General features: G+C 39.3%; 1 protein-coding gene across 1 annotated transcript in view; it reads right to left on the bottom strand.

Annotated features, from left to right (window-relative positions):
- Positions 1–20285, bottom strand: part of MICU1 (mitochondrial calcium uptake 1) — a 130675-nt gene that overhangs the window by 68610 nt on the left and 41780 nt on the right. Inside the window, exon 5 of the mRNA XM_077930505.1 lies at positions 14373–14416. Coding sequence (XP_077786631.1) covers positions 14373–14416 — 44 coding nt within the window. The remainder of the gene's footprint in view (positions 1–14372; positions 14417–20285) is intronic.

Below are 20285 nucleotides of genomic sequence, written 5' to 3'. Positions count from 1 at the left end.
CCGCAAAGTTACAGCGGAAAACAGTAATCACACTGATTAAAAACTGCAAGTTCTAATTAAAGCCAAAATCTACTAGGCTTACACAAATGTGCACACAATTCTTATTTTGTCAATGAGAGATGGCAAAAATGTCAAATGAGAAATCGTTAACAATAATCTGAAACATTTAACAGTGCAAACACTTTTGGGGAATATCAGAATGCATCCTAATGCTAAGGGTACATTTTCAATAAACAAATGGTTTTTGCCTTACCAATACCATTTTGATACTGCTTCGAAAACAAGTAACATTGCGGAAAAAGTTTTACACGGGCTCATAATTAACTTATTAATTATGTTAATGCTGTATATTTACCTCTTTACCTGAGATAGTTTGCAGATTTTGCATCTTTTATAGCATGTGTTTAAGTAACCAATGCAGTATTTATGATCCAAGTAACTCCCATTTTAACACCAAACGTTATTGTGCTATCAATAATATATGGGAATATAATCACAGTACCACACATTTGGACTACGAGAATTTCAGGACCCTGATGTTTATTATTATTATTATTATCTTAAGATTAAAGTTCTGGATACATGCATTTATGAACAAATTCCATAGTTCTATTTTTTTTTTTTTTTGGGTGGGGGGTCTGGGATCTATTTAGATAAACACAAATGCATGGCCACATCAAGAAATCACTGACGCCCCCCCCCCCCTGGATGGCAGACCCCGTGCCATTTCACAAATGCAGAATGGAAGGCTGAAATTCAAGAAACTCTTGGACACATGGAACTAGTCCCAAGGTTCTTAGGATCCAAGCCAATAATTTGACCCATCTATATTGATTAGCCATTGCTACTGCAATTCACTTTAAAGAAGGATCACGGCTGTGATTGGTTGGACCTCACATTCTTAGATGAGGCTCTGGGCAGATTTCCCACAATGCAATTAGCTTGACATTCCCCCTCTATTTTATTATGTATGTTAAGGATTAAGGATTTAGACAGTTATGATCCTAAATAGACTTAACTTACCAGTCTCCTTACCAATAAATAGACTTAACTTACTTAAATAGACTTAACTTACCAGTCTCCTTACCAAAAGGATTTCCCCATAAAGTGTATTTGCTGATTTAGCAATACCATTGTGTTGTTATTGTTTTTAAAGGGGGTGTAGTTTGAAAATTAAAGCATTCGAAACACTTTCAACTTCCATGTTGCACTTCTAGAAAGTTTACATGTGAATGAAACTTAAGGGGAAACCACCTCAATAATTATACTACACTTTCCTGTTCTGGATAACTTTTAAAATATACATAGTGAATGGGGGGGGGGGCTTGGTTACAATGGGTTAAATCTATTTTACAAAACCATTAGACTAGGAAAAGAACCATATTCACCCAAAACTCTTGAGAATTTTTTTAATGTCAGACTTCCACTGGAATTCATTATAGAATTTCCCCCTGTACTGAGAGCAATAGCTATTGATAGATAATTAGTATTTAAACATGGTCAGAATGCAAGATGCACATTTGTGTTATAGTCCTGAATACCACGGAGTGAGCTTCCTATTCCCTCTGCAATTCTGTATATTAATTCTACAGGCATAAAATCAATCGCTCAAGCGCACTCCATTAAAATGCATTTTCTCTTGTGTATAAAACTGAGTTCTATGAAGCTCAACACCACCCTCCCCCAATGATATTTGCTGCTGCTCTTTCTTGCTGCACAATGTGTTATTACATTTGAAGGAATCCAATGCAAACTCAACATGCAAATGGAGATAGGGGGAAAAGCAGTAAGTGGTATCTTGTTAGTGTTAATATACCAGCCTCCTCTCCTTATCACCAGTATGAATAATATTAAAATAACTTCAGCACAACCCTCACATTGCATGCCCTTTTTGCAACTGGATGCTAAATTAATTTCCAGCATCCAAAGCTAATTTAGTTTATTTGTCAAAATTAAGAAAGGAGTAAACACTTTATTATATGAAGCTCCCACTTGTTTTGGATATATTGCTCCAAAAGACCCCGGGCTAGGAAAGGCAGTTTAGCCTGCTGAAAAATGATGAATTAATCAAATCAATAGGGCTTGTTCAGAGTGTTGATCGAAGTTCACAACACAGATAAGGTGGAGAAAATGCACAATTCATTAGGACAGAGATTATTTACAATAACATTTCTGGAGTTGAGACATCCTGTTAGCCACAAGCATACAAGGCAAACATACAGACGTAGGCATACTTCAGTTAAATATATATATATCACCACAAGCAAGAATATGCATATACAGAAGAAGTGAACAATTCAGTTTCCACCAAATAGATTTAGACCATCGGCTAAGTGAACAATCAAAGCAATGCTTCTTGCAGATGTTGCTGTACATGAACCATGCAGGAGAAGTGAATAACTATGACAAAACAGAACAGCCCATCTGTCAAAAGGACAGCAAGGAAGACTGTGAATACCCATTTTGCCCAATGGGTTGAATCATGGAAGGCAATACTTCTACGTATTTATCTTCCGGAGTACTATGATAATGTTGCATCTAATAAAACAGAAAAGAAATCCACATGTATGCTATTGAATTCATCTCAGAAAGTCATGATATGAGGGGAAATGTTGCTAGGACTGGCCCTCTTTGAGAAATGAGGTAGGACAAATGTTTTTCTTTCCATCCCTAAGCACTTGGAAGTACAGGAGTTCCTCTAGCTTCCTGCTGATGTTGGAAGAAAGAAATAGCAAATGCATTGTCACAATAGCAGAAACCTGAGGGTAGTTCTACACTGGGCATATTTCACAATCATAGGATCAGGCTTACTGTCTGGACCAGGGGTAGGCAAACTAAGGCCTGGGGGCCAGACGTGGCCCAATCGCCTTCTCGATCCGGCCCGCGGATGGTCCAGTAATCAGTGTGTTTTTACATGAGTAGAAAGTGTCCTTTTATTTAAAATGCATCTCTGAGTTATTTGTGAGGCATAGGAATTCATTCATTCCCCCCCCCAAAAAATATAGTCCAGCCCACCACATGGTCTGAGGGATGGTGGACTGGCCCCCACTGAAAAAGTTTGCTGACCCCTGGTCTGGCCCATTCAAGTCAAAAGGAGTTAAGATGTTTACAGAAGGGGAAATGGATCCACCCACTCACGTACTGTATATATGGGATATTCTGTTTTACTTCCTGTATCCCTATAAATAGGATTAAGGGGCATTAGAGCATGTCAAACCATGAGTCCATCTTGCCCTGTCTTGTCTAGCTATACAGACTAGCAGGGGCAAACCAGGGTTTCACTACTTATATATTCACTGGCCAAACAGGATTTGGTAGAGATGCTTTATTGTTCTATTCATGTGGCTGTTGAAAGGCAAGACAGATAGATGTATTCACTTGAACAAAGAAATATTTGCAGAGACAGTGTCCTCTGTATTGAGGAAGAAAATGCCTGACCTAGTTTAAAGTAGGATTGCCACTTTTAACTCAACCAAATTAATGACAGCCGGGTCCACCACCACATGAATGGAGCAACATGAGGACGACACCCGAAGGCCTTATTGTAAAGCACAGTCAGGTGGTTTGACTTAGGATTACTGAACACCGGCTAAAAAACAACAGCCCACCAATGTCTAATGGGATCTTCCTACCCAGCAATTTCAATTGTCAGAACAGATATAACATGGTGTTATGGGCTGGATTCAACTAAACAGTGGTGCTAGTGAGAGCAAGCACAAGTCCTGTTAGTGCAACAGGGCTTCACCCCCACACTGTGCGCCCCCCAATCAGCTTGACAAGGGCTGTGGGGGGTGGGGGGGATACCTCCAGAAATTGTTCCTTCTGAAAAGCAAAAAATGTTTGCACTGATAGAACACATGAATCTCCACAGCACTGTCCAATCAATAATGTACTCTGATTTATTAGTTTATTTTTAAAACATACTTGGCAGAACACGTATTTGAAGTGGAAGGCAAGACAGGCGATAGTTCTGGGGTGGGGATATTTGGCCTTCTGAGAAAACGTGAGTCAAACTCTGCCCTTAATATGCTTTCAACTCATAGTTCCCCAACTATGAACACACTAAAATTATGAGCAGGTGGCAATCTTAGTTCAAAAGTCACTAGCATGAATTTCAAAGAGCTTGGCTAAACCCAGAATAGTACTTTGCTCAGTAGCATTTGTGCACCCCAGTTAGACAATTATTTCTCTGTTAAGTCGTGTAAAACTGACCATTGGTATTGCGACATGAAAGAAGGGGGTGAATGTTCAGTGATGCTATCCATGCCACTAATGCTTATGCTTCAATACCATTTTTCTCTGTGTGAAAATATGTGATAATCTTAAGCAATCATTGCATAACTTCCTTCTCCAAATTTAAACAATATATGCTACATATAGTTAAGAGGTACAATTATATGCTGGTGTTTCGATTAATTTAATAGAACAGAAGTTTCCCCTCAGTCCTTAATAATTTGGATCTTATTGTGCATTCTTTCAGATTAAAGAAGCTGTATAATTTTTTCCCCCCAGGGAGATGAATGCTTAAGATTCTGTGTGTTTTGAGTTTGCTGTAATGCCATTCTCTTTCAGTCCCCATTGACCACATCCAGTTTTGCTAACTGCACAATACTACAGAATCCAATGTTCTTTCCATTTCATTGGCAGCTCAGGCAGCTAAGCACATATTTGGGAATAGTTTGCATTCAACTTAATGTGAATTGTTCCTGAGTAAATATGCATAGGAGTAGGCTGAAAAGATCTGGGAGAAAATAATGTATTTTAAAACCTTAGGTCTTCACTAGTTCAGTTCAGCGAAGACTTACCAGGAAAGAAGCATCCCAAGTTTCCATAAGCGTGTTTAAGAAGAGACTGCATCTTTACCTGTAGCGTCTTAATAAAGAGTGAGCATCCATTTCTGCTTGCTACTTGACTAAACACTAAATTCAGGCAAGGAAAGCAGTTATCCTTTCCCAAGAAGATGCATAACACCTTTTCAATTAATACACTGTATCATTTAGTAATTCATACAGAGAGACACCTTAAATGTTCCTCTGGCTCCTTAGTTCTGTGATGTGATGTTTTAATGGTGTTAATTAAAATGTGTTAGCTAAATATTTTTTAAAAAATATCACCTTTTTTTTTTGGACTAGACTTTGCCTGTGCAAGTACACTTCATGGCCACACTTGGATAACTATGTTTATTGTGAAAGGAATGAGTCCAAGAAAAACCTCAGGCTCAGGCGCCCCCCTCACGCCCATCCAGTGTGGCCAAAGGGACACGACTGGAAAACTTTGTTTCCAGTTTCATTTAATCATGGTTTAGTGCATATGCTTTGAACCTCCATTTCCACCAGCCAGCATGGCCAATGTTCAGGAAAGATAGGAGCCATAGTCCAAAACATCTGAAAGACATTACATCTTATTGATCTTATTGCAAAAAACAAAAAAACAAAAAACCACAACCAAGTTTCAAAACCCAAAGTTTGGACCTGGTTTGTTTGGACCTAGGTTTGTCCCTATCACAATTTGCAGCCCATTACATATCATGGTCTACTTGGGTGGTTTTAACTCTTTTAATTTAAATTAAAGAGTTTTTAATTAATTCAACTCATTTAATTAGACAAACATGTTTAGACAATGGTATGTTGTGATAATCGTATCAGTTTAACAAATCAAGATGCAAGCAAACATTTTTGCCCATGTGGCACAAACAATCACAACCAACAAGAATATTATTATTATTATTATTATTATTATTATTATTATCATCATCATCATCATCATCATCATCATTATCATTATCATTATTATTATTTCATTATTTGTACCCCTCCCATTTTACTGGGTTTCCCCAGCCACTCTGGGCAGCTTCCAGCATATGTAAAAACATAGTAAAACATTAAACCTTCAAAAGCTTCCCTATACAGGGCTGCCTTTAGATGTTTCCTAAATGTTATATAATGACTCATCTCCTTAACATCTGATGGGAGGGCGTTCCACAGGCCAGGTGCCACTACTGAGATGGTCCTCTGCCTGGCTCCCTGTAGCTTCACTTCTCGCAGTGAGGGAACCGCCAGAAGGCCCTCAGTGCTGGATCTCAGTGTCCAATTTATCACCTTCTCATTTTGTCAGAAACAGGAAACTACAGTTCCGAACAAGCCAGGCAATTAAGGCAACTTAATCTGAACAGGGAAATTCTCTATTCATAGTAATCTATGTGTATTTAAAGTTGTTTCAAATGTGTTAAAAACAGCTGGAGGGACAAGCAGGCCCCAGGGTTATTTTAAGGAGTTACTTAAGGAGCTTGTTGGTTTTTCAAAAATGCAAGCAGACACTGCATGTTCTGGTAGCATTTGGGTTTAGCTTAATGTATACATGCTTCTTTTATAGAAGTTTTTAATTCTAAAAGAGAACTTGTATCAGATTGTTGCTGTTATTTTTCTAAGATTGCATTTGCTGTTTGATGGTGTAATTTTGAGCTTTTAATTATTGAACACAGCCTTGATGTTTTTTGGACAAGCAGGATGAAAAAAAAATAGACCAAATAAGTAAATTCACACTCATTTAAAAATACTACTCAGATATAGGACAGCTCTTACTAAAAGCAGCTCTTAAGGAATTCCTATGTAATTACACAACATTTTTTTAAAAAAGAAAGAATTCCAATGATCCGTGACTAAGATATTTAATTTGGAGAGATCCACAGCAGACTCACCACATCAGGCAATGAATCCTTGCAGCTAATTTTAAGAAATAAGAAATCCCAAGGCAGAGTCTCTGCTGCTAAATACAGCTAGAGGAGCACGATGCAGTAACTGAATCTCTAGTGAATCTCAGATGCCAAGGTCAGATGACATCTTCCCTATCCCAAATTTCTACCCATAGCAGCAATAAGTCCAAACTAAAAAAATATTGAGCAGGGTGGGAGCACATGGTATTTGGATCAAGTTGTGCTTTACTTTAGCTGTAAAATTATTTAGGAGAGACAAACCTTCATATGAAGTATCACAGCTTTTGAAGCCCTTTCTTCACTGATAAAAATTACTAGTAAAGCAACGGCCCAATGCAAGTCAAAAAACTGGAACAATCCCCCAAAAATGTGAATATTGATCATTTTAAGCCAGAGGGATTTGCTTATCCCACTGGAACAACAACAATATTTCTAAAGGAATCAGAACCCTAATCTACCTTGCCCTTTAAAAATTGAGTTCATTAAAGGGTTAAAGTAGAACTTTAACTGGTGGTCTTCAGAGGCTAGAAAGAGAAATGTACATGTACCCACCCTTACAGCAACAGAATAAATATCCATCACCGTTATTATTATTTTTAAAAAAGCTGCACCTGAAATGCAAGACTAGCATTCTACAGTCAAGAGGAAAAACAAAACAAGACACCAATGTCCCAAGACCCCTTCACAGGCAGCAGGAACCGAGCATGCAAGGGCAGAACCCTTGCAAAGAAAGCGAGAAGAGCCTCTTTAAAAAGGACAGAATATATTTTGGATTCCCCATTACCGGTCTCTCTGAGCATTCGCAAATGGTTCTTGCACTTCCGTTCAAACAAACTATTTCTCGCACCATCATATCGCCATAGTTTATTTTTTTATTATATATCTGCTCACAATACTGGATACAGTTTTAAATCTAAAGCACTTATAAAACAAAAATCCATGCGAAAAAAAGACATTTGGTTTCTTAACGTATTTTTATGTATCAGAGACTGGAAAGTGAATGGCAGAATCGTCACTGAGCTTTGAGCATTCTCAGCAAAATTATAATTTAATCAATACAGTGATACCTTGGTTTGAATACGTCTTGGTTTGCGTACATTTTGGATTACAAACACGTCAAACCCGGAAGTGCGTGTCCCGGTTTGCAGCCTTTTTTTGGATTACAACCCTTCTTTTTTTTTTTTTGATTACGAAAAATTTTTGGGGGGGAGGCCCCATTGACAAAAGCGCGCCTTGGGTTACAACCTGTTTTGGTTTGCAAACGGACCTCCGGAACGGATTATGGTTGTAAACCAAGGTACCACTGAATAGGTAAGCAAACTAGCCGCCTTCGGTGCTTCATTCCAACGTGGAAGATAGCCCTGTACCATTTCACTGGAGAGGCTACCAAATTTATCATGCCAGGCTGCCACAGCTGCTGTGCTTTGGTGTGCATTCTCTATTTGCCTAGGGGGCCATGGCTGGACCAGATCGCCAGCAAACTGAGAGCAGTGCGATAGAACTCACCCTCGCAGAAGCCAAACCGGTTCTACTCCAACAAGACTTGTTCTTCTACACACTTGGTACTCCACTCTTTAATAATGTTTTTCCTAAACTTCCCTGGTACAGATGCTACACTAACCAGCCTGTAATCTCCTGGGTGTCTATTTAATCGATATTACATCGACTAGTTTACAGTCTTCAGGGACTGATCTTAGGGGGATGTGACATAGTTTTGTTAGAGGACTGGCCATTTCACACTTGAAGAACTCTTTTAAGAACTCTTGAGTAGAATCCACTCAGACCCAGATTTGCCAGTTTTTTATTTTGTCAGTAAGGCAAGCTTAGTTCCTTGTCATCACTATTTGCCTCAGTTCCTCAGAAGCCCTTCCTGGGGAAGTTAGTTTAGACACAGAGATATGCCTTATATCTTCCTCTGTGTAGAAAGATGCAGATAATTCATTCAGCTTCTTTGCTATCTCCTCATCTTCCTTTAGCACACCTTTGACTCCCTTGTCATCCAAACACCCAAATACCTTCCTAGTTGGTCTCCTGCTAATAATGCATATTAAAATAAATGTTGTTGGTCTTTATGTTTTTAGCAAGGTGCACAGCCTTACAGCCTTTCTGTCAAAGTTTGCGTTCCTTTTTGTTCTCATTTGGACAAAACTTTCACTTTCTGATTGCATTTCTAATTGCAATTCAGCGCTTGTCAGTACAGATGTTCAGATGTCAGTGAGAGAAAGAGCCTCTCATAACAGACTTCCAAAAGTCTTCAAGTGCTACGGAGGTAATGCCCTATTTGCTTAGAGCATAATCCTTCATATTAAAGAAAGAAGTTCCTTAGGGGAATGTTCTGTCACAGCTTCCTCAAGAATACACATGCTTGTCAAGAGAGGCAACTCAACACAGTGCTGCTTCAATTTGAATCTGTGCAGCCTTATTTAAGAGAATTCATCAGCATGCCGGACACTTTCCATTTGAAAAATCCCCCAAGGCATTAGAAGTGCATTCCAGGCATAAACATCAGCAAATGTAAGAGTTGGAAAGCTTTATAAAATGATCACTGCATTTAATTAGAAGCATATTTTTGTCATTATCCTGCTTTTTCCTCAGTTCCCTCAGTACCTTTCAGTTAAAATCATGAGGTGAGAAGCACAGGGAATGCATTTTAATAAGCTGAAGTATTAACTGCAGTCAGACAGGCTTTAACACTCTATTTACCTAAGGGAGACCCGTCCTTGAAAAGTTTCTACACTATTGATTACACTGAATAAGTTATACAAAACAGGTAAATCAATATATCTGATTAGATCACTCCTCATTCATACAGTGTGCTACCTTTCGGAATGCACATAGCTCAGTCTCTCTTGATCACCACCTAGCCAGCTGGGAAAGGCCCCCACTATCAGCCTCATCCATGTGATTCCATGGCTTCTAACGTTAGTGAAATTGTGTGGATGTGAATCCTGAGATGATGTGGGAACACAGGACTTTGGGATCCTACCATGGGATAAAAGAAGAGCAAATTTAGGGTTATACTGAATGCATCCTTGCATTTAATGTGCAGGGTTTTTTTTTTTTAAAAAAATGCAAATTACATAAATTGGGAGGGCTGGTTATTTTTGAGATCACAGGCAAACAGAATTTATCTGCAGTGGGAGAAAGTCCCCCATTGGCACTAGTTCAATACCAGTTTCGGAAGGGATTTTCTGCAGGACCACAGCAGAGGAAGAAAGCATGAAATTCCCCTTCCCAATTTGCTCTGCATTATGACACACATAATTTTGTGGTTTTTTTAAACAAAAAACTGCACATTAAATTTCTAAGATGTATTTGACACTTTTGCATGTAACATTGACCACAAATTAGCCTTCCTCAAACATCAATTTTGGACTATCATTAGTCCCAGTCCATTCAGCTAATGACCTTGCTGACTGGGGTGGATGGTAGTTGTAATCCTACACAACCGGAGAGCACTAGATTGGTAAAGCCTGGTATAAACCAATATGCAATATGTGGGTTTGCGAGAAATGGGAATCCTTTCCCTGCCCTAGGAGGAGAGGAAGAAAATGGGAGAGTGCTTGAACTGTGTACATCTCATACAGAAGCTAATTTTCCTAATCATAGTTATGGCTACTGATGCATGCTAGCACAGCAATTATCATGTCTAGCTAAGCCCAAAGACCTCAATTTGGAAGGCATGGTTGACTCTCTCGTGACACAAATCAGAGGTAGCTATCTCAAGGAAACTGATAATGTAAGCTGATCCTCTATCACTCAGTTATGTTGAACGGAATTCAGTCACCTGTTCCATCTTCAAGTAGTTTGTGGCAGATAGATTAAGATAGCTTCAAAGTACAGGGATATGTGGTGAGAATTAGTTTATGCATAAAATTTGGAATTTTAATGTAAATATGCCCATAGGCCAATATCTCCCATTCACACAAAATATAAATTAAGTATTTGTGAAAAACAGATTTGCCTCACTCTCTTATGAATAGAAAGATAATTGTTTGATTTTATTAAACCAAAATGGAAAAATCAACCATTGCTGCTCAGTAAAAAATGATCACAAAAAGGAGAAGAAATTTAATGTAGCATCTAGTTGGTTTACCAAACGTTAAGTAATTCTGCGTTGAAATGACTTAATACTGAACTCTTGCGACAACTTTTTTGTTGGGAAAAGTTAAGTCTCCATGTTTAAAAAAATAAAGCCTTTTTAGATTTCAAATGATGAAAGCCAACAGTCTTTTTAAGGTAATGGGGGAAATAAGAAATATATACTGTCCCTTTTAAAAGGAGGTGCACATATGGGATCTGAAGCACAAATTGGTTGAAGCACATGCTGACAAGTCAGTACCTGCCAAAAATCCTGATGAGAGGGGGAAAGGTTAGGAAGAAAGGGAAGAAAATGAGCAAAGGTTTGGTTACAGAAACAAAAACAAAAAACAAAAACAAAATAATTACAAACTGTACATCGTTAGAGGAACCACAGAATAAAACAAATAAAGAAAAAAACCCAATTCATGTCTCAGGAACAAGATACTGCTGCACACCTTAGAACCAAGAAATAAAAGGAGGCACAAAAGGTCAGTGAGATTTAGGAGTTACCTGCCAAAACATAATAAAAATTAAAATTAGTAGTTACTAAATTAAAGGGAAAGAGAAAGAAAGACTTCCATAATTCCATCAGTTTATGCCAACAAAAGCAATATGCCACAAAGCTTTGACAAGAGCTGGGAAGTGGTAGAAGGGAGGCTGCTCACAGATATAAAACAATGTTTGGAAGAGCCCACAGCATCCTCATATTGCAAGCACAAACCCTTAACAATATATTTTCTTATGCTTAAAAAGAGATGAGTCTTCCCTGATGGGCAACATCCGTATTGGGCCCGAGGCACAAACCAATTAACCGCTGCAGTTAAAAATTAATGGCTAACCCCAGGTTAAAATCTGAGATCCAAATATATCACAGGCAGCTGTCCAAGTCCTCCTGTAGGAATGAGCGCTAACAGCTGAACTTGAAGTGGACTGTAAAGGGCACAGGCACATTTTTTGTCAATCGATACTTCTTCCTGGAAGATAGAATGGCCTAGTGTAAGCCAAACCATGTAAGCCAAACCATGAGTGTGCTGGGCTCCCGGACAGATTGCAGACGCTTTGCTCCTCCTCAATCCTGGCGCTCCACTGAAGTGAGCTAAGCCATGGTGTGCCTCAGTGTGTTGTCCATGCTTGAGGTTCATCTCCTTCCAAACAAGCCACCAGTGTAAGCACGGTTTATTTTTGGGTTACAGCTGGCTGCTTGTTTGGAGTAAGGCAAACCGTAAGTCTGGGTTTAGGAGACATGCTGAAGTCAAACCATGCCTTAGCTCACAAAAACAGCAGCAAGAACTGAGAAGGAATGAAGTGCCCACGATCTCCTCTCTAAGAGCCAGCACACTCATGCTCAGCCTTTCATGTACACTGAGCTATGGAAGCAGTATGTCGACTGCTGGTCCTTTTCAAGCTGCTGTATATTGTAAAGGCAAAAGCAGCAGTTTCGTACATATTGACATGCACGGCTCACGACTAATGCATTCCGGATTTGGGTTTTCCATGCCCAAGAAGCCACCCGAAATCAATCAGGACAATTTGCTGAAGCAAACAGCAAACAAAGACGTCTGGAACTTGACTGAGAGAGGGAGAGCAAACGCCCACTGTATATTCCATTATGGGAAAATATCTTCTTTTAAGCAGCCCAATGGAATTTCTCACAGGTTACGTCCTTAACAGTTCGAATTTTCTGTCAACGGTGTGGTAAATAAATATGCAAAGAACCACCTGACAGAGCACATCTGTCACAAAAAAGGTCATCAAAAAGAGCTGAAACAATTACGCAGCACAAATTCAGATTATCTGGATAGATTCAGTAGGATTGGTGGCATTATATATATATGCACATAAATAAAAACAGATCTGTAGCAAGATCTGAAATTTCAGAACAGCCAGTCCACAGGGGCAAGAAAATATGCTTAGTGTATATTATTGCAATGTCAATTAGCCAACTTGCCTTCAGGCATATCCTTGTCCGCAACACTATAAGCAGCAGGGTAGACTATTGCATTCAAGATTATATTCAAAACAGACATAAACAAAGTCTTGATCACATTCCAGGATAACCAAGAAATAGAAGGCTATACAAATTAAGGTGTGTGGCCATGCAGAGAGGATTAATGCCCTATTCTCCAGGCCCACCCATATTCCTGCCATCACTGCTGTGCCCGACAGCAGCTTAAACTGAGAGCAGCTCAGTCCAAGCCACAGTTACTATTGCCAAGTCAAAAAGAGTCCATCCTCCCCTTCAGCTGGCCAGGAGCAGAGGCAGATGGTGACACCATCCCATGTGTGCAATGAGCAGAGTGGGACGGGAAGGAAGAGACCAGTTCCACACCCTACGGCAGCACAGCTTGGCAGAGAAAGATGGTTCCCCTCCCCTCCGGAGGCAGGCTGGTGGGAATGGCACTAAACCTCCAGACAGAGCAGAGCGGGCCTGCCTCCGAAGAAAGGGGGGGGGGGGGAGCGGCCAAAGCTGTATTCTGGATGTCAGCTCTTAAAAGCACAGCAGCAACTGTGCACTTCATTATAGGTCAGCCCAGGAATGAGACAAAGCAGGAAAGCAGTAAGCAAACTTGCCTTTGCCTGAGAGTGCTGCTCAATGAAATAAAGAGCAGGAGGGACAAGCAGGCAAATGCAGCTTTGGAATTCTGCATCTCTTTCTTATATATACAGTGAAAGAAGTTAAAAAGAGCTCGGGGAGGGGAATTCCACCTTCCCATTGGTGGTATTTGGAGTTTAAAAGTTCAATTTAACACTGAATCACTGTGGGAGGAACATGTTTTACCCTAGATATAACATTGCGAACAAAGCTATGTTTCCTGCAGGAAATACATGATTTGAGAGGAAAGATCCTAGTTCCAACTAAGATGGAGAATGCAACAAGCTGTGCTTGCTCTTGAGTGTCAGCAGTGGAGACACAAAGGATGTCTGCTCTCCCAAGGTGAGGAGGAAGGAGAAAATGAGGTCAGCAACTGCAAGAGTATCCGTCTAGCCTGAAGGAAGGGCAGCACAGGTAAAAGGGCAGTCTAAGAAGCTTGGAGGTTCCTTTCTCTTTCCCCATGCAGATGCATCAACCTCCAGCGCAAGCTGACTTGCATCCAACACCCATTTTGATTTTTAAGAGACACAAGGATTTCACACACTGAATTTCTATCACAGGTGAAAAGAACACCGCTCAGGTGAAATTATCCCGAATGAGAAAGGACAGTGCCAACTTTGCCACAACTATACTTTGGAAGCTGCAGCTAAGTATTTAAATTAACTGTGCTAGATCAGATCAAAGATCCACCTCACAGCAGCCAGCTAGATGCCTATGGGAAGAGTTCTGTTTTTTATTATTAGATATGGTTCTACATTCTTGGTGCTGTGCAAGCCGGGCCAAGAGAGGCTGTTCAGAATATCAAATTTAGTCCCCTTCTCCCTGGTGGCCCATAAAAATTCCCACCAAATTCCTGCTATAATCACCTCCAAAATTAACACAGCTTTGCTTACTGCTAGACAGCTTCACAGACAGGAGAAAATAAACATTTCCTTAGTAGCTAAAATGGTAATTAGCATGCACCCACAGGTTTAAGAATCTCACCTTCCCATCATAGCGTTTCACCACAAACTGATCAAGTCCGAGGTCTAAAAGAAACAAGAGAAAAGCAAAGGTTTTATGTAGCATGGATTGAATGTTATGAAATATATTCACATGGTTCAAGCACATTAAGCTCTAACCAACCAAAACATAGAAAGTACAGGAAAGCTCAGCTTAATAGTAGCTTCATTTTATATCTTATGAAATGTGTACAGATCTGGGGAATAGTAGCCATAGCTATATCAAGACATAATGGTGGTGCCACACCTTGCTTCTCTTAGAACAGAATACACAAGTTATTCCTCTACCCTTCCCTACTACCTTATACATTAACCTCCATCCTTCAATATTTATACTGCCTTAAGCAACAGATGCCATTCACAGATTTCAAAATTGCCATCAAACTTTAAGTAACATTCATTTCATAGAAGCTGAAAGCAAACGATGGTCTATGAGCTCCAAACTAAGTGGGTAGAAAAGGTAAATTTGACAGATGCTGAAGGGAGAAGACAGTAATCAATAGTTAATCTTACAGAAGGAGATGAAACTAAGGAGCAGATGAAGCAGTAGATAAAGGTACTAGAAATGTTGCAGTAACCTGCCATTTGCCACCATGAAATACAGCGCACACAAAATGGTGTGCTGTGGGGGCGCAAGACCAAATGGGTTATATTCACCATTTGCAGCTTTGAAGCTTCCAGCACGGACTCAATCCATTATACCAGCGTTCTACTTGCGGTAGCTAAATTGAGGAAGAAGCCATGCATGGCATTTCCTCCATCACTGCAATCAAGATGCAATGAACTGGAACCTCAGAACCAGGAAGAAAAATAGCAGCCGGAACTATTCTGTAAATGCTGGCAAAAGAGCTTTTGCATGTGTTTAAACAGTGCTGTAATATGTAGGCAATATAAGCCAGTCTCGTGCTTTTGCTTGAAGCTGTTCTGCTTGGGCAAGAGGGTCCACATCATCTTAGGATGTAATTTTACCTTTTCCAATCAACAGACGAACGTCAGATGTAAAAGAGGCTTCCATAAGCAGAGTAAACTCTGCAATGGATTGTCAGTGGTTCCAGGTGTTTTGTTACGCAAAAGGGTGGGCAAATGACTTTATCCGTCAGATTTAAGGGTGAAAAACTTGCTTAAACACATACAAAATTCAGCCGAATTCCAGAATGAATCAATTGTTTCTATTACGGTTCAACCCTAATTAAAGCTAGAAGCCAGGACAGAAAGCTTTGAACAACAAAATATGATGAGGTATTTGAGAATCTCTCATACTAGAAAATCACAGGTAGTTATTAACATTGAATTATGAACCAGTAATCAGAGGAAGAGAGATGAAAGACTTTAAATGATTGGAAAGTTTGACATTGCCTTTGTTTGTTTGTTTGTTTGTTTGATGAAATTTATACACTGCTTGATTGGGGGGGAAATGCCTCAAAGCAGTTTACAAAAAGATAAAACTATACGAAAGTTAAAATATTAAAATAGATTAAAATTACTTCAACTTTCTAAGCATCTGCGTAGGCTTGCCTAAACAAAAATGTTTTTAGCAGGTGATGAAAAGAATACAGTGAAGGCACCTGCTGGATCTCAATAGGCAGGGAGTTCCAAAGTGCACAGAGCACTGTTAAGAAACTGACGGCTCCTAAACTGCTATTCCTCTTTACTATATTACATCGTGTTTAGCACAACCCTAAATGTTAGCAGATTTCGTATGGGAGGAAGAAGCAGCAAGGATCGATTCTGAGATACTGTGGAAGAAGTAGTTTATGAATAAGTTATATTACTATAAACTTAACTCACATAAATAGTTATTGACTGATTTAAGACTTGATATGGTATAAACAGCATGGGACCTCTGCAACATTGGAAACTTTAATAAGGTCCAGGAAGGGAAGAGAGAAAACAATTCAGTGAGGATAAACTAATCCACTGAGCAAATACACTCCAACTGAGAAAAACAGAACGTAGAACCAGCTATGTTTGAGACAAAAATGCAAGTTAAGAATTTCAATTTAAACCAACAACCTGGTCTGTTTGTTATGTGGGAAGAATACGATCTGTATACTTAGAATAATTTGATTCACAGCATATGAGAAGATAGATTACCACCCTGCATATTTTGTTCTGTGTTATCACCATTGCCTACAAAATCAGACATTTCATTATTCATAGCTAAGAGAGAAGATAGGACTCATATGGAACAGCCATATTTGGCAAGATGCTTGCTAATGCCCAATTAAGCACTAAAATGTCTAAAATGCAATCTACTACACTATTAGAAAGACAAGGGATGCCAATTAAGTTTTTTGATGGCCAACTTTTACACATTTAAACACAAAAACGGGAATATATTCTTGAAATATGGAATGATTTTCATGAAGTTTAAATTCAAACACATGGCAGTATAAAATGATTAATCATAGCCATTAAATCATAAAAAAGACCTCAGAATGATACCTACAGAATGGCTATGGAGGACTCTTACATTCATGGTGGATATGTCTTCCAGTTGAAAGATCTTGGAAACCCAGCCAGATGGGTGGGGTATACATAATAAAATTATTATTATTATTATTATTATTATTATTATTATTATTATTATTATTATTATTATTCTCCACCACTATGCATGAGCCATGTGTGTATGCAGCACCAATTCGGTGCTAACTCAATCATTTCTCCATTATGTGTTTAGCTTCCAAACTGGCATATTATGGTTAACATCTAGGGCTGCAATCTTAACACCTGGGAGTAAGCACTATTGAATTCAATTGGACTACTTTTGAATAGACATGGTGAGGATTACCACCCAAGCCAGAACTGGTAAGCAACCATAGGCATGCATATTCAGTCTATTTGTATTTTATTTCTTTTATTTCTATATACACATGTACAAAAAGAATTCCAGATGAAATTTTAAATAATGACATTGTCGTCTTATTACTCAAGACTGGCAAGATGTGGGGAACAGGGAGAGAAGGGGAAACCAGCAGCCGTTGATCAGCAAGGCAGATATATATCACTGCCACCTGTTTATGAGTAAACATGATAAAATGCTTCCCATATATTCAGAAGTTCATAATGGTCATAGTGCAGGAAACAGAGTTATTAATCAACTCAGAAGATCTCTGAGACTCTCCTAAGCCAAGGCAATAAAATCTCCTCTGTCATCAGCTTCATAAGCTGAGGGAAAAAGTTATAAGACTGTCAAGCAGTGCATTCGATTTGTGGATGCTGTGCTGAAGAACGATCACCTGAGTAAACTGGCTTTTAAAAAAAAAATACTTTTGCATGTCCAAAGCACACGTTTTTAATGGTAATTTAAGTTGAATGGGAGAGTTAACCACCTGCTCGAATCTCTCCCACTGAAATCAATGGGTTCTGGCTTGATAGGGTCTAAAAAAATTGTGCTAAGTTTATTGCTATTTTATACAATGCCCTCTATGCATTTTGCAAAGAAGAACAAGTTTCTATCCCAAGCAGCTTACAATTAAAAAACCCCAGACAAAATGGAGACAAAAGAAGGAGAGGAAAACTGAGAAGAATTTGTGGTTATTTCAGTCACACATGCTTAGGCCTAGTAGGATATTGGAATTTGGGGTTTGTTCCAAAAGCATCATGGAAAATAAGATTTGTTTGATGATGCTCTTGTGAGCACATGAGTCACCGATAAACTAGGCCCACGTAGTCCTGAATTTTGTTTTAACAGTGGTCCACCTCACGTGGTACTCATGTGGCATGGCGAAAGACTTTCCCAGATGTCATGTTCCCAGCATCTGGTATTCATAACTATATTCCCTCTCTACAGCAAAATGCCATTTACTTATTATGAATAATTGCTGCTGATAGTCCTGCCCTACCACTAGATTTGTCTAAATCTTTTAACAGAAAAACAAATTTTAATATGGAATGCTTTTTATAGCACCTGAGGGACAAAAAGTGCCCTCTTGTCATTTTAAGCAGCAATGCCATTTCTTAAAATCCTTAGCTTGGCTTCATGTATGTGCCCGGAACCTACACAAGCTTCTTCTCCTTACCTTCAACCCCTTCCATGGCCTCATAACTCACCGCCTAGGGACCAAGACACCCCTAAATTTGACTTTTGCTTGTCCAGTCCACATTTGTGCAAAGGTCTCTTGCGCCCTCAAATGACTTATCTGCTGCTTTTAAAATTATATTTATATCCCAGTTTCTTTGAGGTGGTACACATGGCTCACCCCGTGTTCTATTTTAACTTTCCAACAACTCTGTCAGGTAGGTTTGGCTGAGAGACGGTAACTTGCCCAAGGTCACCCCAGTCAGCTGCAATACCGAGTAGGATTTGAACCTTGGTCTCCCAGGTTCAACACTCTAGCCGCTATACCAAACTGGCTTCATATCTACGTGGGACTGCCTCTGCACAAGGCCACGGGTCTTGCTTTACTCATGAAACCCACCTTTACAGCACAATCCTACACATATCTACATGGAAGACAGATCCATTATGTCTCATAAGCCTTCCTTCCAGGTAAGAGTGGATAGCATTGCAGCCTAAATGCATTTGCTTGGATACTGTAGGGTCTTCGATATGACACTTAACCAACAGGGTAATTAGAAGGATGAATAACTGAGTATCATAAAATACTTCATATACCTAGTACCACGGAAATTAAATTTCTGTATTCTGCCATCAAACAAGTTCTAAAGAACGTTTATTTTTAAAACAGCTACTTCTGCCCAAGATATATAGTCTTTAGGGAATGTGCATAGTTCACATAAAGCATACTAAACAAAACTACTGTAGTCTGAAGTGAATCAAAATGCATTACTAACACACTGCACTTTCATAAGCTTAAAAAAATATGACAGCAGTTGGGTCAGATATTTCAATTTACTGGCTTCTCCTTAGAAATGCTTAAGTAGAGATCAAGAGGTATACAGGAGGTTTCAGAGAAACTACTTGGCAATGATCCTTTCACAAGAGTTATTCAAAATCCATCAGACAGTAACCCCAGGTCACTAACAACCTGTGTTTTACATAGTAAAGAGCCCCTCTCAGATCTTAATTACTTCCCGTAAGCATCCCTTCCCTCCTAATACCTGCTCCCTCACATTTTCTCTCAGTAAAGCCTGTCGTTATTCTGTAATAACTTACCTCTAACCATATGTCTGGAGCAATTGCACTGTCTCGAGACAAAACGGCTAATGTCTGTACGTTTCAATATGGGTTGCACCAGCAAAGTATTTCAAGGACCAATTAGCTCCACACAAGCAAAGCCAAGAATCTCACAAACCTCATTTAACCATCCTGATTTGGGAGAGTGAGAGAACTTCTCAACTGGGAGAAATTGTCAGCACTTGAAGTCTGAGCAAAATGTAGATGGGGGGAAGTTTTCCTGGAGTGCACCTCCATGTTATCCATGTGGAGCAGATATAATGTAGTGGCTAAGGGACTTGAACTATACTGTATAGAAGTTCCTGGGTGCAACCTCCAGTTGGTCTTATGTAAGTCCACCCCTTTCAGCCTCTGCTCTCTACCCATCTGCCATTTGAGGATAACATTACTGGCCTAGCTTACAGGGGTGCTGGTATGTGTTTTAAACCCCCCAGATAAAATATGTGAAGCTCTTTGAAGCTTTGCATCTTTTAGGTCTACATAAAACTGTATGAAGAGTCTCAAAATACTTTTCTCTTTGCAACACGATCTCATGAACTTGTTCTATAATAGCCACTGGAGAATGCTTCTTGTTTTTTCCTTTAATTTGTTTTTGGAAGGGCATATTCTAAGATGTTTTTGTCACCTGAGCAGCCAAGCCTAGAGATTAGTGATGGCCTACAGTTTTCATAAATTTAGATTCCCCCCTCCCAACAACTTCCTCTATGACAGGGAAGCATCCACTTATATTTCATGGTAGCCTTAAGCTAAAAG

This window comes from Podarcis muralis, chromosome 6 (genome assembly GCF_964188315.1).
Source record: "Podarcis muralis chromosome 6, rPodMur119.hap1.1, whole genome shotgun sequence".
NCBI classification, from domain to species: Eukaryota; Metazoa; Chordata; class Lepidosauria; order Squamata; family Lacertidae; genus Podarcis; species Podarcis muralis.
This window is presented reverse-complemented; position numbering and strand designations above follow the sequence as displayed.